Genomic DNA, 22,874 nt, shown 5'->3' with positions numbered 1-22,874 from the left:
AGCGGGGACCAGGCCCCGGAGATTCCAGAACACTGGTGTTCAGGGGAGGGAAGGCCTCCCCGCCCCGGCCCCGGGCAGGAGGGCGCCGGGCAGGCGGCAGGGAACTGGCCGGTCAGGCTGAGCTGGGTTCCTCATGCAAATCTGAGCCTCGGCTGCCTTATCTGTGAAATGGGCCCTTGGTTCCTCATGCAAATCCGAGCCTCACTGCTTTATCTGTGAAGTGGGAACATTGGCTCCTCATGCAAATCCCAGCCTCTGCTGCCTTATCTGTGAAGTGGGAACATTGGCTCCTCATGCAAATCTGAGCCTCTGCTGCCTTATCTGTGAAATGGGCGCGTTGGTGACCATGGAGATCACCGCTTTGTGTGTGTGGCCTCAGATTCCAGGGACCCTCTCCCCAGGGTGATGCTGGCTAGACGCCCACTGGGCTGGAAAGGGGAGACTGCTCCGGTGGGCACAGGGGTCAGGGGGCCACGTGGGGGGAGGACACCACAGGGGGCAGCCTGGGACTCCCCAGAGCTTCACCCCGGCGCCCCGAGCTCCCACCCACAGTGTCCACCGCCTCCCTCGCGTGTCCCCTGAGGGCCAGCGCCTCTAGCTGCTTCAAGCAAATGGTTTGGGAGTGGACGGTGCCCAGCTGCCCCGGGGGTGACATCCTGCTCACAAGGCCAAGCAGCAGGGCAGGCTCAGGGCTGAGGGTGTGGGGGCGGCTTGCTCGGGGTGCTCCAGCCACCCCGCTGCTCTCTGCCCGCCCTCCCAGCCGCTCAGAACAGCTATTCTGCCACCTTCCATGTTGCTCCAGAGAACAACAACCCAAAACAAACACCCAGCTCAGCAAACAGACTTCCGACAGCTTGAACATAAAAAAAGCCGCCAACACATGTTGCATCGCAGCAACCCCCTCCCCGCGTCCCCACAGTGCTCCGTGGGGGGCTCCCCGCTGCGGTGAGGTTGGGGGGGGTCTCTGTCCTCGGAGGCCCCGCCTGCCCGGTGGCAGCCCAGCAGGCCTGGCTCCTGGGGCCTGACACCTGTCCCCGCCCACCCAGCAGGGCCTGGGAGCCACCCTGTCGGGGTCCCAGCCAGAGCCCCGGGGCAGGCAGGCGAAGTGGGGACGCTGCCCCGCAGTGCCCTGGGAGGGGGCTGGGGCCAGGCTGGTGGGTGTCCTGGGGCAGATCCCGGTGTGACAAGGCTGCCCCTGAAGTACGCTGGGCGGAGAGCAAGTTTATTGATTTCATAGGTTTATTCTTTTGACCGGTCCGATAACCATTACCGCTCACGGTTTGGTCTTGGGGGGGAGGGAGGTCTGATGACTCTATCGGATTTATTTCTGGGGCAGATATTCACGGGAAAGGGCTCCCCTGGAACCGAGGCTGGAGGCGACGGAGGGGTTAGCGGGGCCCCTTCGCGTCCTGCAGGCGGGCGCACAGGGCGTTCTCTCAGTTCAGATGCAGGCGCCCCAGGGAGGACAGCTGGAAGCCTGCGTTTGGACCAACTTTCCCTAAACGCCCAGACAGACCTGAAGGGCTTAGAAGAGGGAGGGAGGGGGGGGAGGGAGGGAGGCTCAATGACCCCCCCACCCCCAAATGCCTGGGCGCGTTGAGAGGACCGGCCTGCTGACCAGCCCAGCATAACTTGTTCGCTTTTGTGAATCCTGTTTGGCTGTTTGGCTCCTGATGGAGTGACGGCACCAGGCCCAGCTGGCGGCGCGGGGAGAAATGCTGAATTTTTAGCAGCTCGTGTCTATTTTGAGCGTCTCGGGGTATCTTTAGCTTCCCCGCAAACAGATCCTTCAGAAGGCCCACCATGAAATCATCAGAATGTGACAACACGGAGCAGAAATCTGAGGCCCCGACCAATCTGTGCCACGCACCCCCTCCCAGCCCAGGCCCCCACCCCCGCGAGGAGGAGGGCCGACGGGACCCTGGGCATGGCGCTCCCTGCCCTAGACGGCAGCCCCTTCCCGGTCGCTTAGGGGCAGCGGCCCGGCCTGGGGGACCTGGGAGCAGGGTTTGTGGGAGGAAGTGGATGAGGACGAGGGCGTGGCCGTGGAGAGCGGGCGGAAGGGGTCACGCAGGGCCTGGCTCCTGAGCAAGGCGGGGAGGGCCTCAGCTTCTCTGGACTCTGAGGGCCGAGGTTCTGTTCCTCCGAGGCCCCGTCCAGCGGAGGCCCTGAGGCTGGAGATCGGAGGGACTCATGAGCTGGGCCCACTCCTGACCCAGCCCGTCCGTTCCCACGGAGACCATGATTGTCCCGAAACCCCCTGTGCATCCAGAGGCCGGTGAAGCAGAGCAGACCTGCTCCTCACACTCGGTGTCCCCTTAACGCTGATGAATCCCCAAAGAAGGCCATTTACATATGCGACGGGCCCTGTGCGGGCTTTGGGGGTGACACACCCTTTCAAACTGTGCTCAGTCGCTGCCCTCCACAATCCATCCATCCATCCCCCATCCATCCATTTATCTACCCATCCATCCCCCATCCATCCCCCATCAATCCCCCATCCATCCATCCATCCATCTACCCATCCATCCATCCATCCATCCACCCATCCATCCATCCATCTATCCATCCCCCATCCATCCATTTATCTATCTATCCATCACCTATCCATCCCCCATCCATCCCCCATCCATCCCCCATCCATCCATCCATCCATCCATCCATCCATTTACTATCCATCCATTTATCCATCCATCCATCTACCCATCCATCCATCCCCCATTCATCATCCATCCATCCCCCATCCATCCATCCATCCATCCATTTACTATCCATCCATTTATCCATCCATCCATCACCTATCCATCCATCCATCCATCATCCATCTACCCATCCGTCACCTATCCATCTATCCATCCCCCATCCATCCATCCATCTACCCATCCACCTATCCATCCACCCCCCACCCATCCATCTATTATCCATTCATCATTCATTCATCCATCCATCCACCCATTTATCAATCCATCTATCCACCCACCTATTTGTCTATCCAAACGTCCATCCATCCATCCATCCATCCATCCCTCTTCCATGCATCCGTCCACCCACTACCTGTATCACCATCCTACTATCATATCACCCGTTGTACTTTCTCCCATTCCTATAGGTTATTTGAATTACTTCCTTATCTCACTGGCCGCCTCTCTCCAGCAGGGCCCTGTCTCTGTGGTTCCTGCTCAGATCTGTGGTGGGGCCGGGCCGGGGCCTGTGGCAGGAGCTCTGTAGGCATCCGTGGGATGAAGGCGAACGAAGGAAAGACTCGCTGCAGAGACCGGCCTTGCTGAGCACGTGGCTGAGACCGGAAGCCGAGCGCCAGGCCGTGGGGCCTGCATGTCCCGTGTCCTCGCCGAAAGTGTTCCGATGACCACGCTGCAAACAGCCGCGTTCACTGAGGTCTAAGCACGGGTGGGGAGCCATTTCCAAAACGTGTTGTCATTGCAATTGCCTTAGTTCCCCCACTTTCTGGGCCCCGGGAACCCCGTCTCGGCTTCCCCACCCTGGTCCCTGAGACCACGTTGCACATAAGCTCCCTTTGCCCCCTTTGTTCCTCAGGCCCTGCTTTTGGGCAAGACCCAGGTCATGGCAGTGTCTCCAAACTCCGACTTCCCGGGAAACAACCCGAAGTGGAGCCCGGCCAGCGTGGCTCAGTGGTTGGCTGTCACGGTTCGAACCCGGTCAGGGCACAGGCCAGGGTCGTGGGCTCCATCCCCTGTGGGGGGCGGGCAGGAGGCAGCCGGTCCATGATTCTCTCTCATCGTTGATGTTTCTCTCTCTCTCCCTTCCTCTCTGAAGTCAATAAAAATATTTATTAAAAACAATAATCCGAGGGATGTCTGTCAGTGTCAGCCCCCAGGTGGTGAGAACGCGGCGTGTTGAGACCCTGGTGTTCATCCTGCAGCCCGGGCGGTGGAAGCAGCAGCGGCCTTGCAGTGACCTGTCACCTCGGGGGACACCGATGCCCCACGGGGCCCCCACAGCATGACGTCACCGCAGCAGAGACCGCGAAGACCTGGGCGATCGTGGGGCAGGGCCACCAAGCCGGATGCTGGGTGTGAACACAGCTGTGCCGGCCGCGGCTCTGATCTCCGGGCCTCCAGCGCCCCCTGGCGGCAGCGTCCATGCCGGCCCCGCGCAGCAGCAGCAGAGCCTGGGACGTGCCTTGGGGCAAACCCGCTGTTTTCAGGCCTTTCTCCCCGGAGCCGCCCTCAGGCCTCTGAATCCCGGAGGATGAACCTGCCCACCTCGGAGTTTAGAAGAAAGCAGCCGGTTTTATGCCTGGTTTCCCTCCAGCAAATCATCCTGGCGATTCCGTGTGGCCTGTGGAGGCAGCAGGCAGCCCGGCCGGCGGGGCTCAGTGGTTGAGCCTCGATCTAGGAAACAGGGGGTCACGGTTCGATTCCCAGGGCACAGGCCCGGGTTGCAGAGTCCATCCCCAGTGGGGGGCGTGCAGGAGACAGCCGACCCATGATTCTCATCATTGATGTTTCTCTCTCTCTCCCTCTCCCTTCCTCTCTAAAATCAATAAAAATAGATTTTAAAAAAAGGCAGCAGGTCGAGCCCAGGTTCCCATGGGGCGCTCACTCCCACAGATGGCCGAGAAGGAGGGGGCAGGGGAGGCAGAGGCCACCCTGTGCCTCCGCCGCACTCAGCCCCTCGGCCCCCTGCTCAGGACGGACGTGGGGACAGAGGCCTGTGCACAACCCCCCACCCCCACAGTGATTTCACTGTCCGACCCGCGCCCTAATGAACCGCCCCCGTGGCCTGGGGGCTACTGAGCTCCGTGTGGGCGGGTGAGGTTTCAGACTCTGGTCATGCGTCTGAGAAGACGTCAGGTTTTTTGTTTTGTTTTTTAAAATATATTTGTATTGATTTCAGAGAGGAAGGGAGAGACAGACAGAAACATCAGTGATGAGAGAGAATCATGGATCAGCCGCCTCCTGCACGACCCCTCCTGGGGATCAAGCCCGCACCCCGGGCCTGTGCCCTGACCGGGAATTGGTCAGCTCACACCCTGCGATGTAACGAGAGCAATTATTTCTATTTATTCTTAACTTTTTGTTGATCCTCACCTGAGGATATTTTTCAGTTGATTTTAGAGGGAGTGGAAGGGAGGGGGAGAGACGGAGAGAGAGAAACATCATGTGAGAGACACATGGGTTGGTTGCCTCCCGCCTACGCCCTGACCAGGGCAGGGGATGAGCCTGCAACCGAGGTACATGCCCTTGACCAGAATCGAACCCAGGACCCTTCAGTCCACAGGCTGAGGCTCTATCCACTGAGCCACACTGGACAGGGCAACGAGAACAATTGAGACCCCACGCATGGCCTCCTGGGAGCTCCAGGACAGTCCCAGGGGCACCAGCATTTCACGGCCCTTTCCCCAAGGAGGAAACCGAGGCCCGGGAACGGAATGGCTCCCCAGGGCCACCGGGCAGGTCGGGGCTGTGCGCTGGGGACCCACGCAGGAGGCCCCGCCGCCACGGGAGGGTGCGGTGCCGGGTGTCACAGCGTTTCATGGCCTCAGACCTGATGGGCTGAAGGTGCGGGGGATTCTCACAGCCCTCCTTCCCCAGAGCCACCCAAGCAGCCTCTTCCCTCCTGGTCCCCCCTCCTGTCTCCAGGGAATGAGGGAGCCGCCGTGACTTCCTGGGCCGCCAGGGGGCGCTGCCCGCAGAGAAACCGAACCTCGTCCAGGCCCAAGCCTGGGCTCCCACCTCCTCCCCACCCCGGAGCTGGGCTCACCCCAACTCTAGCTAAAGCTCCCCGTCTGGGGTGCATGGGGTTTGTCCCTGCAGACGGGGGAGCCCTGGCTAATGCTTCAGGCCCTCCCTATAGGGGGACAGGGGAGCCCTGTAGGGGGACAGAGGAGACGGGAGGGGAGGACAGGGGACAGAAGTGTAAGTGATGACAGGACAGTTTCGGGCAGTCTTGTGGTTGTGCACACGCCCCGGAGGGCACTGTCGCTCCCGGGCCACAGGCCTGCCCAGCGTGTCACTGTGCCGACCACCACAGGCCACTGTAGCGCGGTGGGAAGTACTAGTGTTTGTGGGTCTACACCTACCAGTGCACAGAACAGGTCAAGTAAAACTACAAAGTAAAAAAGGTGCTCAAAAGGCAGGGCCAGGATGCAAGTTATGTTGTTACATTGTTGCTGGCGTCACTGGGTGGTTAGTTATGTTGTGACATTGTTGCTGGCGTCACTGCGTGGTTAGTTATGTTGTGACATTGTTGCTGGCGTCACTGGGTGGTTAGTTATGTTGTGACATTGTTGCTGGCGTCACTGGGTGGTTAGTTATGTTGTTACATTGTTGCTGGCGTCACTGGGTGGTTAGTTATGTTGTTACATTGTTGCTGACGTCACTGGGTGGTTGGACCTAAACCAGCTCGAACTGAACAGGTGCAGACACGGTTTTCCTGTCTTGATTCCCTAAGCGGACAGTGTAACCGCTTCTCACTCAGCACTTAGTGGTATTTGTATTACAAACAATCTCTAACTTGGGGATTTGGGGATCTGGGGGCCCTGTTACCCACACTCCTCAGGCCCTTCGCATCCTCCAGGCTCCCCATCCGCTTGGTCCTGGAGCCCCAGGAGTAAAGCTGCCCTTGGCCTGTCCACGCCCCCTCCCCCCAAACCCGCCCCCAGGCCCGGAGGCCCTGCCGTTAGACTCTGGCCTGTGAGTCACCAAACACTAACTCAGCCCCTCACCTCCCGGGCCCTGAGCTCTGGCGCGCGGGGCTGGGGAGCAGGTGGGTCCCTGGCCCGAGGTCCACAGAGCCCCAGGGAGACCGGGCTCCGTGGGGGGCGGGTGGAGGGCAGGGGGCCCTCGGGGCCACAGAGCAGACCGGGGGCGGGGCGGTCGGAGGGGCGCCCGCCCTGCCCGGGGTCCTCCCGAGAGGCCGGCGACCAGGGACCCGAGCGCGGTGGCTGCGCCCCGAGGACCCGGTCCCGTGGCGACCCGGAAGGTCCCGGCGCGGAGCCGGAAGGCGGGAGGGCGGGGCGTGCGCGGAGCCCGCGGTCGGGGTGACCCTCGGGCCGAGTCCCGGCGGCGGCGGTGACGCACCGGCCCCAGCAGGTGAGCCCCGCGGGCGGGGGGCGGGGGGGCGCGTGTCCGGGGCCGCGGAGCGACCTGCGCCGGCGGCGGCCCCGGCGGCTCATTCATTCCCCGGATGGAGACGTGGAGCGCGGAGCGTGCGGCCGGCCCGGAGGAAGCGGAAGCGGAGCGCGGGTGGCCCCGGGCGCCTGACCCCGGCCGCACCCAGCGCCCCGCGGGGCCCCGGCGCCAGGCCCGGCACTCGCCCCCGGCCCGGGAAGCGGTGCGTGACGCCCCGCGGGGCCCGGGGCCGGCGCCCTCCTCCCACCCCAGGTGCCGCGTCCCCGCCCGTCACCGTGTCCTGCCGCCGGGCCGGGCGCGTCGGGGCGGGCGCTCCGGGAGCCGCGCAGCCCGGGCGGCACCTGCTGACGGGCGCACTGGCCTGCCCGCGGGAGGAGGCTCTGAGCGAGGGTTGGGGGGACCCGGGGGGTCTGTCCGCGAGGTAGGACGGGGTTCGCTCTGGTCGGGCCTGGGGGCTGCTTTAGTCTTTAAAGAGGAGCCGGGGGCGCACAGGCAGCCCGCGCGCAGCTCCGGCCTCCCCGGGAGGCAGGTCCAGTGCGGCCGGCTCTCCCTTCCGATTTCCCAGCGGAGACGGGCGCAGGTGCCTGTGCGATCCCCGATTTAAATGCCAGCAGCTGCTCCCCTGGAAAGAAAAGGCCGTTCGAAGGGAGAGGCCACAGCGCGTGTCCGAGATGAAGAACAGCTATCGGGGGGCCACTGCTCCAGGCAGAACCCCAGATCGTGTTGCGAGGAGGGGACCGGGGCAGGGGCGTCTCCGAGGCGGGAGGGGAAGAGTCCACGGTGCAGAGGACCTGACCCCGTGACCTGAGTCCCCCCGTGTTTGCATTTTCAGTCCCTGGTCATCCGCCAGGAGTCACACCTGTTATCTCTGCACACAGCTCTTCGGGACGCAGGGGAGCCAGGAGGGGTTTGGGGGTGCGGGACTCCTGGGAGTGGAGCGGGCCCAGCACCCCCCACCCCCACCCCCAGCACCCACCAATCCCCAGGGCAGCCCTGCAGGGCCCGCCCTCCGCTGCCTCAGACCCCACTTGGCAGACACACTCCTCTGGCTGATGCTGTTTTGCAATTTCTGACTCGAGGGCGGAGTCATGGACGCCGGGGTCCCGGGTCAGGCCCTGCAGTCTTGCCTCCCGGGTGCGGCTGGAGACCCCTGGGCTCGCTGTGAAGGCAGCGTCCCCCCACCAGGCTGCGGAGCTACCGTGACCTTCAGTGACCTGTCCCCTTGGGGGCCGTGATCTGGGGAATGTCAGAGGCCCGGCCGGCGTGGCTCAGTGCTTGAGGGTCGACCCAGGAACCAGGAGGTCAGGGCACAGGCCCGGGTTGTGGGCTCCATCCCCAGTGGGGGGCGTGCAGGAGGCAGCCAATCCATGATTCTCTGTCATCACTGATGTTTCTCTCTCTCCATCTCCCTTCCTCTCTGAAATCAATGTAAAACATATAAATATAAAATACATAAAAGAAGGCTCCCAGGCACTGGCCTGCGGGGCCGCAGCTCTCCTGGGACTGAGAGAAGTGCGGAAACCCTGCCTGTGGGGGGGCAGATCCCCCGATTGGACCTGACAGCTCCCAGTTCCCCGGGCCCGGGGAGGACAGTTTCACAGCAGAGACGGGTCCGGGTTGCCCGCGGTTCAGAAAACCCTCATCGACCCCAAGACATGGAGCGAGAGGCTGCCCTGTGTCCTCGGGCTCCTTAGCAGCTGTCAGCATGAGTCAGCCCCGCGGAAGGGGAGGGGGAGGGACAGGGAGGTGCCCTGCTTGGCTTGGCTGCAGCTCAAGCTGGAAATAGCTCAGCTTTGATTTTACTTCCCAGCCCTGCCAGGCGGGGGCGCTCCATCCCCAGGACCCTGGGCAGAGCCCGCCCGGCCTGCCATGTCCCACCTGCCAGCTTGGCCCACAGTCTCCTGACCCCAGAGACTTGCTGTAACGTTGTCCCCCAGGTGGAGTCCTGCTCCGTACGATCCACGTGTCCCCGAGTCCCTGGGATGTGTGATTGTTTTATTCTCTGGCTGTTGTGTGTTCCTGCCGCCTCCCGGCCCACTAATGGGGGTGGGTTGCCTTTCCCGGTGATTGCTTTTTATTTTTTTATTATTTTTCTTTTTCTTGATTTCGGAGAGGGAGGGAGAGAGAGATCAGTGATGAGAGAGAATCATTGATGGGCTGCCTCCTGCACTCCCCCCACTGAGGATCGAGCCAGCAACCAGGGCCTGTGCTCTGACTGGGAATCGAACCCCGACCTCCTCAACCACTGAGCCACACCAGCTGGGCCTGTTTGCTTATTGACGACCGGCAGCCCCGCTTTCTCGGTGACAGGGGACTTGTCACGTGACGGTGCTGTCCTCTCGCCCACGGCAGAGCTGGGGTCCTCCCGGAGCAGGGGGTCCGCCCTGGACACTGGGACGAGCGAGCTTTGGGTGGGAACTGACGCGTGGAACCCTCCCTCCGCAGGCCGGCGGGGCACGCGATGCCCCTGATGGTGGAGGAGGCCATGAAGCTGCTGTGCTCGCTCTCGGAGGCGAGGAAGATGAAGGCGGCCGTCAAGCACTCGGGGCGGGGCGCCCTGGTCACCGGCGCCGTGGCCTTCGTCGGGGGCCTGGTCGGGGGCCCGCCGGGACTGGCCGTTGGTGAGTGCAGTGCCCCGTGGGGTGGGGGACGAAGGCCCCGGGTCCACAGAGGCCGCACAGGAACCTGCGACCCGCGTGAGGGGCTGGCGAGCTGAGCCTGAGACTCGGCCTTTGTGCACAGATGTGTCCGGTGGGACACACGTGTCTGTGTCTCAGAAGCGCAGGGCGCCCTCCTGTGGCTCCGTGCGCCCTGCCCCAGGGGTGTGCCCGGTGTCCCCTGGGCAGGCCCGTTCCTGTCTTCATTGCAGGGTCAGGAGGGAGCTGGGATTCCAGGCCTCTGGCCGCTCACCTAAGCTGCCCCTGGTCACACCCCTGCTCCCGTCTGGGGACCAGTTTGTGGCAATGAGGGAGGTTGGGATGGTTCCATGGTCCCTTGGAGGTCGGGTGAGTTGCTCCCTCTTGTCTGGGAGCAGGAGGTTCCGGTGACCCCACCACAAGCCGTGACCCCGACCATGGGCTTGACCCAGACCACGGGCTGTGACCCGAACCACGGGCTTGACCTGGACCATGGGCTGTGACCCAGAATAAGGGCTGGGCCTGAACCATGGGCTGTGACCCAGACCACAAACTGTGGCCCGAGTCATGATCTGTGGCCCGAGCCCTGGGCTGCCACCTAAATCCTGTGATGAGCTCCCAGTGAGCTCCGAGCCGGCACTGTGAACACCTGACTAATCCAACCTCCTGTCCCCCAGGGGGCGCCGTCGGGGGGCTCCTAGGGGCCTGGATGACCAGCGGGCAGTTTAAGCCGGTCCCTCAGATCCTCATGGAGCTGCCGCGCGCCGAGCAGGAGAAGCTGCTCAGCCAGGTCACGGCCCTCGTCAGGCACCTGGAGTGGACGGACGCCGTGCAGCTGACCATGCTGGTCATGGGCAGCGAGGCCCTGCAGGAGCGGCTGCTGGCACTGCTGGTCGGCTACGTCACCAAGGAGCTGCAGGCCGAGGTGCAGTACGGAGACTAGGCTGGGGGGGGCACCGGACTCGGGGGGCGCCTGGGGCCTGTGCTGGGTCCTGTTCTGGAAAATGCTGATGAAGCCGCCGTGGGCGCGGCCCGTGGGGAGCTGGTGCCCAGCAGAGGCGCCTGTGGCTGACGCGGGGACAGGTTCTGCGCCCATCTCCTGACACGGAGGCAGAGGGCTCAGCCGCTCGGCTGTGAAGGTGACTGCTGTCCGGGCGCCCCTGGCAGGATGGGACCCTTCCGGGCCCAGGGACTCAGGGCCTGGCCGCCGGCCCTGCTGGAACCATGCGGCCCCCGGAGAGCGCCCCCTGCCCCTCCCTTGTCCCTTCCCAGGGGCCTCACGGGGGTGAGGGGGGGCACCAAGGGCCCCCAGCCCAGCAGTCCGGCCTGACTCCCCCTCCGGGTCCCGCTGGTGAGGCCGCTGCTGCAGGAAGAGGGGCTCCTGGTGAAGTGGGGGGTCAGGACGACCTCGAAGAAGTGACCGCCCTCAGGTCCCCACACACTGTGCTGCCTTCAGACCCACAGCTCCCCGTCTGCAGATCCACACGGTTTCTGAACAGCCTTCCCCTCCGATTCCTGGAAAGATCTCTGACCCGGGAGGCGCACACACCCAACACCAGGGACAAAGGAAGGCAGGGGGTGGGTGACTGTAAACATGGAGGGAAGCTGGGCATTCCCTGCCTGAGGACCCCTTTCCAGGCTGCTCCACCTCCCAGTGCCACCAGGGGGCGCTGCTCCCCCTCCCTGTGCCTCCAGGGGCGCTGCTCCCCCTCCCTGTGCCACCAGGGGGCGCTGCTCCACCTCCCAGTGCCTCCAGGGGGCGCTGCTCCACCTCCCAGTGCCCCCAGGGGGCGCTGCTCCACCTCCCAGTGCCCCCAGGGGGCGCTGCTCCACCTCCCAGTGCCTCCAGGGGCGCTGCTCCACTTCCCTGGGAGTGTGTGTGTGCATGGGGGGTGCCCTCCTGCCCAGGATGGTCAGACCCCGCACCTCCATGTGCACTGAAAACGGGGGCGGGGGGGGGGGTGGGTATTGAACCCCCGGTGCCTCAGGAAGGCCGGAGCCTTTGGGCTCACAGACACTGCCCTCCAGCACCTGGGCCCAGGGTGGCTGCCTGCCTCCATCCCTTCTGTGCTGCTCCAGGGCTGGGCAGGGCAGCCCATCTGGATGGCTCGCCTATCAGACAAGGTGACGGGGTTACTCACGTGGGGTCGCCCTCTGCCAAGTCCAGGGGCACAGGGGTCAGAGGTCCCACACCAATGGCCCCTGAAGCCAATGGCCCCCCAGCCCCCACCCCACTAGCCTTTCCCCTGGGAAACAGTGTGGGGAGGAGAGGGCCCCACCCCTGACCCTGGGGCTGGAGGCCCCACGTGTACTGAGCCGTCCCCCATGACAGCCGGGTCCTGGGAGCCTGGCAGTGGCTTTGGGCCCAGATCCGCCCTCGGCAATGAAGGTACTTACCTGGCTCCCCTCAGGCCTGCTCAGCCCCTGGGCTTATTTCCTTGTAAAAGACCTTCCCTTATTTATTTTTGAAAAGGTCCCCCCCCACCCCCCAGGCAGGAACAAAATCAGGTACAAGCCTAAGAGGGCCTCCTCCTTCGCTGCCCCCGGCCCCGCCCCTCTTGTCAATCACGTCGTGTGCATCCACTCGGTTTAAACATGGTCTTTGGAAATGATTCATTTCCCTTTATTTGTCAATGCTGATTGCCAAAGACTTGGAAAAACACAGATGAGTATATATAATAAAATGTGCTACGGATTCCAGCACTCAGCCACCATGGAACGTGGTATATTTTGTGCAAAACTTGTAATGCCACGTGTGTGTGTTTCTGTCGCGTTTGCACCCTTGCTGTTTAGGCCACTCTGAACCCTTTCACGGATGAACACGGGCTGTAACTCACAATTTCCGCCCACTTTAGGGAGATCCCTCAAAGTGAAGCTCCTGGGTTAAGAAGTGGCAGTATTTTTACAATATATATATTTTTATTGATTTCAGAGAGGAAGGGAGAGGGAGAGAGAGAGAGAAACATCAATGAGGAGAGAGAATCATGGATCTGCTGCCTCCTGCACCTCCCACACTGAGGATCGAGCCTGCAACCCGGGCATGCGCCCTGACCGGGAATCGAACCCTGACCTCCTGGTTCATAGGTCAACACTCAACCACTGAGCCACACCCACCGGGTCATTTTGGCATTTTAAGAATGTGGGTCAGCCGAACCGGTTTGGCTCAGTGGATAGAGGGTAGGCCTGCGGACTCAAGGGTCCCAGGTTCGATTCCGGTCAGGGGCATGTACCTTGGTTGCGGGCACATCCCCAGTAGGGGGTGTGCAGGAGGCAGCTGATCAATGTTTCTCTCTCATCGATGTTTCTAACTCTCTGTCCCTCTTCCTTCTTCTCTGTAAAAAATCAATAAAATATATTTTAAAAAAAAAAGAATGTGGGTCATTTAAAGCTGGATATAGGCCATCGCTGGAGGGGCAGGTTATGGGGAGAAAGAATTGCGAGCAGACAAGGCCCCTGCTCCCCCTGCCGCCTGGGCGCCCCTGGCAGGGCCCTCGGCACACGCTCCAGGGACTGGAACTTCCCCTGCTTTTTGCCCAGAGAGTCTGGCTCTGTCCGCCCACCCCGTGTGCCCCCAGGCCTGCCTTTCTGTTGTCAGCGCTGGAACATTCTGGAGCTGACTCCTCGAGGTAGGGGGGGTGGGGGGGAGCGGGAGCCAGCAGGAGGTGGATTCCGGGAGGGACTCAGAACAGGGCCCTGGACCCGGCCGCCTGCAGACCTGGCTCCTGCCCCAGTGACCGCTGCCCCGGACCAGGGACCAGGCGGGGAGGCCCTGGGTGTGGTGAGCTGGCACGGCCATGGCATACTCAGCCCCAGGCACCTTATGTGCCGCCAGCTCAGCCTGGTTCAGTGACCCTGAGGGGTTGCGGTGAAGGATTAGAAAAGACGGACAAGAGAAGAAAGCTGGGTCTGGGTGGGACGCTGCTCCCAGAAGGAGAGACAGCGACCACGCCCACAAGCCGTGTCTTTATTTTATAGCTGATGCTACACGAGGCACAGTAAGGGCGTGGTCAAGATGTTTACAACGTTCTCGTGGGTTTCAGTCCCACTCAACTACACGCACCTGAACTCTATCACACAGGCACGTGGGACCATGCGTTTGGCTCACAGGTTCAAGCTCACAGCTACAGCTGTTGGCTGTAACTGTGCTGGGGGGGCCCTTAGCGTTCCATGCACTGGCCACGGTCCCCGTCCCCGGTCGCCAGGACTTGCACGTGGCCATGAGAGGACTGTGCCCTCTCCTCAGGCCGAGGCTTGAACCTGTCCCAACGCTGTAGCCGCTCCCCACACCCGGGGACGGGCTGAGACCAGGAGGCCGTGGCTGGGACTGCCCACCCCTTGCCCAGCACCAGGCAGGGTGAAGGGACCGGCTGCCCGGCCTCCTTGCTGAGGGGACACCCCATTGGCTTCAGGAAGTGGCCCCTCACCCCTGACCTGTCCGCCCGGAGCCCTCTGTCCAGGCAAAACCAGCCCGGACCAGTTTGTGTGGCCCAGCGAGGCCCAGGCTTGTACACAAACCAACTGTTCTTGGATGCACCTTTGCTGCTGTCCCCAACACACACCTGGTTGGTCCCTCTGCCCCATGAGGAAGGCCTCAGAGGCCCTGGGAACCTCGCTCTCTAACCCTCCCCTCCTCCACCCCCCAGTGGTGGCTGCCTGTGAGCAGCAGGCTGAGCCTCTCCCCCTGGAGCCAGGCCCACCTGCTGAGTCAGGGTCACACTCTAGGGCAGCCGTGGGCAAACTATAGCCCGAGGGCCGGATCTGGCCCGTTTGAAATGAATAAAACTAAAAAAAAAAAAAAAAAAAAGACCGTACCCTTTTATGTAATGATGTTTACTTTGAATTTATATTAGTTCACACAAACACTCCATCCATGCTTTTGTTCCGACCCTCCAGTCCAGTTTAAGAACCCATTGTGGCCCTCGAGTCAAAAAGTTTGCCCACCCCTGGTAGGGGGACATTTGAGGCTATTTTTAGGCGGGTGACCAGGTCTGTGCCGCCTGCAGACCTCGCTGGTGCTGGGGACAGCCCTGCTGGGACCATCGCTGACACTGCCCTGGGCGCCACCCCAGGGCCTTTAGGCTGAGCTGGGGCCCTGGGATGGAGGGAGGAGGGCTCCTGGGAGGAGCTCAGAGAGCAGCGGAGGGAGACACGCCAGGCAGTGACCTGGGTCCCCACAGCGAGGACCACGGCGACCCTGGCAGCGGGTCTCACACATGGGATGGCGTCTTGGTTGTACCTGCTCCCGACTTCTCGGGTCAGCAGGACGGACACAAAGCGCTGAGGAGCCCGGCCAGTGTTGCTCAGTGGTTGGGCACCAACCTAGGAACCAGGAGGTCAGGGTTCAATTCCCTGCCAGGGCACAGACCCGAGTGCAGGCTCCATCCCCAGTGTGGGGCGTGCAGGAGGCAGCCGATCCATAATTCTCTCTCATCATTGATGTTTCTCTCTCTCTCCCTCTCCCTTCCTCTCTGAAATCAATGAAAACATATTTTGGGGGGAAAAGTCGGGGGAGTGGCGTGGGGGAGGGGCGGGATGAACCAGGAAGAGGGGAGCAGGCAGGCCCTTGTCTGCACTATTTTATTTCTTTTATTTAGAAATCGCAGCAGCAAACGGGACGACATCCCGCCAGCGGATGGGGGAAGTGGGGACGTGCCGGCTCGGTCTCTCTGTCTGAATGTAAGTCCTCAGAGGCGAGCTCACAGGACCATGTGCGGGTGCGGAGCGCTGAGCTCTCCCGGTTGGGGCCCCGCAGGCCTGGCATGGGCACCGGCAGGGGCCTGGGCCACCTGTGCCAGGCACACTCCTGGGTCAGGCGCCGGGCAGACGGGTGGGAACCCAGGCTGCAGCCAAGGACCGAGACCTGTGACCCCCCAGCTGAGGGGGACGGGGCCCGGGCCTAGAAGAGCCAGAGCGGCCCTGTGGGCGGGTGAGCTCCGGGGCTGGCGTGCAGGTCCCCCCTGACCAGAGGGCCCGTGGGCGTGGCCTGGAGGAAGTGAGCACAGGGCCTGGCCAGGTCCCAGCGGCTCCCCGGGCATCCGCTCACCTCCCCATGACCTTAGCTTCACACCCTGTGTGACAGGACCTGGGGGTTTTTCTTGGTAAAAACAGCAGCCCCGCCTCCTCCTGCCTCCCCACCCCCACCCCACAGCTGATGGGGAGGCCTCTTCTGTTTGCTGTTCTCACCAGAAAATGAACCTCCCTCCCTCTCTCTGTCCCTCCCTCCCTCCTTCAGCTGATGGAGGACAGTGTCGCAGCAGGGAGTGGGGACCAGCTCTCAGAGGCAGACTTCCTGGTGGGAGGCGTTTGCTAGAAAGTGGACGGAGCAGGTCCTTTCTGATGCCACGTGCTGGCCGCCAGGAGGAAGGCTGACGTGCCCGGGGGGCTGGGTGGTGCCAGGCAGGATCGGGGACAGTCACCCGGCACCCCCTGCACCCTGTGTGGGAGCCAGCCCTGCACAGGCCGGAGGGGAGCATGTCTGGGCCCAGGGAACAGCTCAGGGACCCTCGGGGGCTGCAGAGGGAGGAGGGTGAGGTCAGGTCAGAGGGGCCACGGGGCCTGTCACAGCCCACAGCCAGGAGGAGGAGTTGGGGTGTCTCCCAGGGCACTGGCAGGGGGAGGGAGGAGAGTGAACCAGTGATCTTTCTGTCAAAGGAAGGAGCTCGCTGCCACCTTAGGCTCCGCCATTTCTGCTATGACCTTCAGACTCTCAGGGGCCCCCACCTTAGGCTCCGCCTTACCCTCCCCTTCCTCGGAATTAGCCAATTGCCCATTAATGAGAAAACCAGCTCTGAGCCCTGACCAACCAAGTCAGAGTTCAGAGTGAGGGGCAGGCAGACCCGTAGCAGGAAATGAAACCGAACGGAAATACCCGTTCTGTGTGATGTGGCCCAGGGTTCCCGCTGGGGGAGCATCCTTCTCGCAGGCGTCCATCTGCTGTGCTGGTCCAGTTCCGAGTGTTTGTCTCATTCCTGCCACATCGTTGACAGCATTCTAACAGGTGGGTGAAAGGGGTCTTACCGTCCAAGTGCTCACCCCAAAAAGCCTCTCCCCCACCCCCACCCCACAGAGGGGCCGCCTCTCAGTCTCCCCCAAGCCCCGGCTTCCCAGAAGGCCCTCCCCGCCTCCTAGAAAGAACAGGAATGAGGACAATAAACAACAGCTCAGGGGCACAGGGTACAGCGGGACACGCATTGCAAGTGTTACCTCCCTCAATCCTCACTGAAGCCACTGGCAGGCCCCCTCCATCCTCGGAGTCACTGCCCAGGGCCCCAGTGGAGGGACCCGGAAGCCCAGCTCTAAACTACCCTCAGGCGGCTGCGGGCTGCTGTTTTCTATTTATTCATTTATTTTTAAAATGTATTCCCACTGATTTCAGAGAGGAAGGGTGAGGAGAGAGGGAATCACTGACTGGCTGCCCCCTGCATGCCCCCCACTGGGGATCGAGCCCACAGCCCGGGCCTGTGCCCTGACCGGGAATCGAACCCTGACCTCCAGGTTCATGGGTCGATGCTCAACCCCTGAGCCACACCAGCTGGGCTATAACATCTCAGTTTTCAAAATGATATGAAGTTGTCTTGTGCGCTCTGGTTAAGAGGTTGTGTGTGTGTGTGGGGGGGGGGGGGGCGGGTGGCCTCTGCTGGGGTCACCCAGCCTTGGGTCTGGGTGAGTTTCTCCCGATGGAGCCGTGTGAGGGAGGGGCTGGCTCACTGAGCCTCTGGGGGAGCGGGGTGGGGGTGAGGGTGGGGGTGCTGGCCCAGGGGACCCCATCTTTGTTCTGGCTCGGGCTGGCTCTGTGAACACAGCCCCGCCCTCAGGGCATTGTGGGGCTCGGGCAATGGGGTGCAGGGTGGAGGCAGTGGGGGTAGGTCTCCTGACCCTCTGGGTGCCTGGCGCTCACATGGGGCTTTACTGACGCTGTTCAGCTCACAGCCCACGATGTGAATGAGAACAATTATTTCTATTGATTTTATTTTTTGGTTAATTCTCACCTGAGGATACTTTTAGAGAGAGTGGAAGAGAGGGCGAGAGACAGAGAGAGAAACATCGGTGTGAGAGAGACATGGGTTGGTTGTCTCCCGCACACACCCCAACGAGTTGGGGCCAGGGATTGAGCCTAAAACTCAGGTACGTGCCCTTGAAGGAAATTGAACCCCGACCCTTCAGTCTGAGGGCGAACGCTCTATCCACTGAGCCAAACCGGCCAGGGCTCTGTGTTCACACACACACACACACACACACACACACACACACTCGATTATATAAGAGGAGGCAGCAGGGAACCTCCCGAGCTGACAGACATACCGATGGCCTTGATGGTGCTGATGGTTCATGGGTGTGCACTTGCCCCAGATAATCGAGTTTTAGATATTAACGATGAAAAGCTTTTTGTGTGCTGATCACAACCCGATAAAGTGGTTGAAACTCTATATATCTGTGCAGCCATGTGTCCCTTGACGATGGGGATACACTCCGGGAAATTCATCACCCCACAGTCTTGTGGTTGTGCACACGCCCCGAGTGCACTGTCGCTCCCGGCCCACGTGCCTGCCCAGCTTGTAACTGCGCTGACCTCCGCGGGCCACCGTAGCGCGGTGGGAAGTACTAGTGTTTGTGGGTCTACACCTACCAGTGCACAGAACAGGTCAAGCAAAACTATGATGTAAAAGGTGCTCAAAAGGTAAAGTTATGTTGTGACATTGTTGCTGGCGTCACTGGGTGGTTAGTTGTGACATTGTTGCTGGTGTCACTGGGTGGTTAGTTATGTTGTTACATTGTTGCTGACGTCACTGGGTGGTTAGTTATGTTGTGACATTGTTGCTGACGTCACTGGGTGGTTAGTTATGTTGTGACATTGTTGCTGACGTCACTGGGTGGTTAGTTATGTTGTTACATTGTTGCTGGCATCACTGGGTGGTTAGTTATGTTGTCACATTGTTGCTGACGTCACTGGGTGGTTAGTTATGTTGTTACATTGTTGCTGGCATCACTGGGTGGTTAGTTATGTTGTTACATTGTTGCTGGTGTCACTGGGTGGTTAGTTATGTTGTTACATTGTTGCTGACGTCACTGGGTGGTTAGTTATGTTGTTACATTGTTGCTGGCATCACTGGGTGGTTAGTTATGTTGTCACATTGTTGCTGACATCACTGGGTGGTTGGACCTAAACCAGCTCGAACTGAACAGGTGCAGACACGGTTTTCCTGTCTTGATTCCCTAAGCGGACAGTGTAACCGCTTCTCACTCAGCACTCAGTGATATTTGTATTACAAACAATCTCTAACTTGGGGATTTGGGGATCTGGGGGCCCTGTTACCCACACTCCTCAGGCCCTTCGCATCCTCCAGGCTCCCCATCCGCTTGGTCCTGGAGCCCCCGGAGTAAAGCTGCCCTAGGCCTGTCCACGCCCCGCTCCCCCAAACCCGCCCCCAGGCCCGGAGGCCCTGCCCTTAGACTCTGGCCTGTGAGTCACCAAACACTAACTCAGCCCCTCACCTCCCAGGCCCTGAGCTCTGGCGCGCGGGGCTGGGGAGCAGGTGGGTCCCTAGGCCCGAGGCCCACAGAGCCCGAGGGAGACAGGGGCTCCGTGGGGGGGGGGGGGGTGAAGGGCAGGGGTGCCCTTGGGGCCACACAGCAGACCGGGGGCGGGGCCGGGTCGGAGGGGCGCCCGCCCTGCCCGGGGTCCTTCTGAGAGGCCGGCGACCAGGGACCCGAGCGTGGTGGCTGCGCCCCGAGGACCCGGTCTCTCAGTGCCCTGCTCAGTGGCGACCCAGAAGGTCCCGGTGGCTGAGCCTGCTCGTGGATCTCAGGGTCTGGATGACCCTCGGGCACATGGCCCGTGTTCCTGGGAGGCAGCGGGTGACCGCACGTGGTGGGCGGCTGGGCGGGGCGCGTGTGTCCGGCCCCGTGGAGCTGACCTGCACTGGCCGACAAACCCGGACAGTTCATTCATTTTCCAGATGGCTCTGCAGAGCGCGATGACAACGCTTCCTAGGAGGAAGAGGAAGCGCCAGCGAGTTAGGTCCATCTGGAGCGAGAGGAGGCACCGGCCTTTGACAGGGTTCCCAGAACTGGGTGCGAAAGCCGCCGCCACCCCTGCCTAGAGAGGAAGCCTGTGACCTCCCACAGCTACCTGTGTCCCCTCCCGTGGTCCCTCAGACCCCACCTGGCAGACCGACTCCTCTGGCTGATGCTGTTTTGCAATTTCTGACTCGAGGACGGAGTCATGGATGCCGGGGTCGCTGGTCTTGCCTCCCGGGTGCGGCTGGAGACCCCTGGGCTCGCTGTGAAGGCAGCGTCCCCCCACCAGGCTGCGGAGCTGCCGTGACCTTCAGTGACCTGTGCCCTTGGGTGCTGTGATCTGGGGAATGTCAGAGGCCCGGCCGGCGTGGCTCAGCGCTTGAGGGTCGACCCAGGAACCAGGAGGTCAGGGTTGGATTCCCGGTCAGGGCACAGGCCCGGGTTGTGGGCTCCACCCCCAGTGTGGGGCCTGCAGGAGGCAGCACATCCATGATTCTCTGGCATCACTGATGTTTCTCTCTCTCTCTCCCTCCCCCTTCCTCTCTGAAGTCAATGTAAAACATATAAATATAAAATACATAAAAGAAGGCTCCCAGGCACTGGCCTGCAGGACGCAGCTCTCCTGGGACAGTGAGAAGTGCCGAACCCCTGCCTGTGGGGGGGCAGATCCGCAGATTGGACCTGACAGCTCCCAGTTCCCCGGGACCGGGAGGACAGTTGCACAGTAGAGACAGGTCCGGGTTGCCCGCGGTTCAGAAAACCTATGGACCCCAAGACGTGGAGCGAGAGGCTGCCCTGTGTCCTCGGGCTCCTTAGCGGCTGCCAGCATGAGTCAGCCCCGCGGAAGGGGGGGGAGGGACAGGGAGGTGCTGGGCTTGGCTTGGCTGTAGCTCAAGCTGGAAATAGCTCAGCTTGGACTTTACTTCCCAGCCCTGCCAGGCGGGGGCGCTCCATCCCCAGGACCCTGGGCAGAGCCCGCCCGCCCTGCCATGTCCCACCTGCCAGCTTGGCCCACAGCCTCCTGACCCCAGAGACTTGCTGTAACGTTGTTCCCCAGGTGGAGTCCTCCGTACGATCCACGTGTCCCCGAGTCCCTGGGATGTGTGATTGTTTTATTCTCTGGCTGTTGTGTGTTCCTGCCGCCTCCCGGCCCACGAATGGGGGTGGGTTGCCTTTCATGGTGGTTGTTTTGGTTTTTCTGTTTGTTTGTTTTTAATATTTTTATTGATTTCAGAGAGGAAGGGAGAGGGAGAGAGAGAGACATCAGTGATGAGCGAGAATAATTGATGGGCTGCCTCCTGCATGCACTGAGGATCGAGCCTGCAACCAGGGCCTGTGCCCTGACCGGGAATGGAACCCTGACCTCCTGGTTCACAGGTTGATGCTCAACCACTGAGCCACGCCGGCCGGGCCTGTTTGCTTATTGACGACCGGCAGCCCCGCTTTCTCGGTGACAGAGGACTTGTCACGTGACGGTGCTGTCCTCTCGCCCACGGCAGAGCTGGGGTCCTCCCGGAGCAGGGGGTCCGCCCTGGACACTGGGAAGAGCGAGCTTTGGGTGGGAACTGACGCGTGGGAACCCTCCCTCCGCAGGCCGGCGAGGTGTGCGATGTACCTAACGACGAAGGACGCCATGAGCCTGCTGTGCTCCCTCGCGGAGGCGAAGAAGATGAAGGTGGTCGTCAAGTACCGGAAGCGGCGAGCCACAGGGTTAGCCAGCGCCGGGTTAGTTCTCGGGGCCATGGTCGGAGGCCCGCCGGGAATAGTCGTTGGTGAGTGCAGTGCCCCGTGGGGTGGGGGACAGAGCTCTCAGGGTCCCAGGGGCCTCACGCGACCCGCATGAGGGGCTGGCGAGATGAGCCTGAGACTTGGTCTTTCTGTACAGACGTGTCCGGTGGGACACACGTGTCTGTGTCTCAGAAGCGCAGGGCGCCCTCCTGTGGCTCCGTGCCTGCGGACTGGAAGGCGCCCTGCCCCGGGGGTGTGCCTTGTGTCCCCTGCACAAGGGGTGTGCCCTGTCTTCATTGCAGGGTCAGGAGGGAGCTGGGATTCCAGGCCTCTGGCCGCTCACATTAGCTGTTCAGAGGGCACCTGGCCCCGCCCCAGTCCTCCGTTCCCGGTCCCCGGTCCCCAGTCTGTGCAGGAGAAGCGCCCACCGTCGCCCACATGCACCTGCCCCTGGTCTCACCCCCGCTCCCTTCTGGGGACCAGGTTCTGCCAATGGGGGAGGTTGGTTGCTTCCCATGGTCCTTGGAGGTCGGGTGAGTTGCTCCCTCTGGTCTGGGAGCAGGAGGTTCCCGGGGGACCCCCCCACGGGCTGTGGCCTGAATCGTGGGGAGGAGCTCCCAGCGAGCTCGAGCCGGCATGGTGAACAGCCCGACTAAATGAAATTCCTGTTCTCCAGGGAGCGTTCTCGGGGGGCTCTTAGGGGCCTTGGTGTGGAGCATGGAGTTTCAGCCGGTCAGTCAGATCCTCAAGGGGCTGCCGCCTCCCGAGCAGGAGAAGCTCTGCAACCAGGTCGTGGCCAAAATCGGGAACCTGCAGTGGAGGGACATCGAGCACCTGACCATGCTGGTCATGGGCAGCGAGGCCCTGCAGGAGCAGCTGCTGAAGCTGCTTGAGGGCTACGTCACCAAGGTGCTGAAGACCTCAGTGAAGTACGGAGACTAGGCTCGGGCGGGGCCCTAACCTGGGGAGGCCTGCGGGGGGCTGTGCTGGGTCCTGTTCTGGAAAGTGAAGGCGAAAGAGAATAAAACGGGGCCGAGAGACTCTCTCTGTGCTGAGCGGATCCCTGGCGGAGAGCCTGCACCCCGGAGCCCGCACAGCGCAGGGACCAGAGGACACCGGGCCTGGGAGGGACGCAGGACACACCCTTAGCTCAGCCGGACCGCGAGCAGCCGCCATCGCAGACGAGTCCCCCCCTGCCCTCTGTGCTGCCTCCTGTCTGGGGGGCTCTGCCGTAAGCCGGTCCATCCTTGCTGCTTGACACAGTCGCTGCAAGGAAGAAACATCTGCACAGCATATGTTTCAAAGGACCTGGCATATGGCATACTGTTCTTAATATGTTTGCTCCCCTACTTAGCGCTATGTGTTTTAACCAAGGTCA

The 22,874-nt window shown here is 61.8% G+C and overlaps 2 protein-coding genes across 5 annotated transcripts; both read left to right on the top strand.

The window, feature by feature from the left end:
- Positions 1–6,995: 6,995 nt before the first annotated feature.
- Positions 6,996–12,491, top strand: LOC138996872 (protein C19orf12 homolog). 4 transcript variants are annotated; one of them, XM_070398099.1, is made up of 3 exons: positions 6,996–7,076; positions 9,561–9,736; positions 10,429–12,491. In XM_070398099.1, the coding sequence occupies exons 2-3, from the start codon at positions 9,577–9,579 to the stop codon at positions 10,692–10,694; spliced, it is 426 nt and encodes a 141-aa protein (XP_070254200.1). In that variant the 5' UTR covers positions 6,996–7,076; positions 9,561–9,576; the 3' UTR covers positions 10,695–12,491. The 4 variants fall into 4 exon arrangements, with proteins under 4 accessions (XP_070254200.1, XP_070254199.1, XP_070254201.1 ...); XM_070398098.1 differs by lacking the exon at positions 6,996–7,076 and adding an exon at positions 7,111–7,367; XM_070398100.1 differs by lacking the exon at positions 6,996–7,076 and adding an exon at positions 7,249–7,317.
- Positions 12,492–16,384: 3,893 nt separating this feature from the next.
- Positions 16,385–22,537, top strand: LOC138996680 (protein C19orf12 homolog). The gene is made up of 3 exons (XM_070397790.1): positions 16,385–16,748; positions 21,362–21,540; positions 22,173–22,537. The coding sequence occupies exons 2-3, from the start codon at positions 21,378–21,380 to the stop codon at positions 22,436–22,438; spliced, it is 429 nt and encodes a 142-aa protein (XP_070253891.1). The 5' UTR covers positions 16,385–16,748; positions 21,362–21,377; the 3' UTR covers positions 22,439–22,537.
- The last annotated feature ends 337 nt before the right edge of the window (positions 22,538–22,874 follow it).

The sequence above is a fragment of the Myotis yumanensis genome, unplaced genomic scaffold (genome assembly GCF_028538775.1).
Source record: "Myotis yumanensis isolate MYYU_CA2020_CCGP unplaced genomic scaffold, mMyoYum1.0.hap1 SCAF_18, whole genome shotgun sequence".
In the NCBI taxonomy this organism is placed as follows: Eukaryota; Metazoa; Chordata; class Mammalia; order Chiroptera; family Vespertilionidae; genus Myotis; species Myotis yumanensis.
Note: the sequence above shows the minus strand (reverse complement) of the source record. Positions and strands in the feature narration are given on the sequence as shown.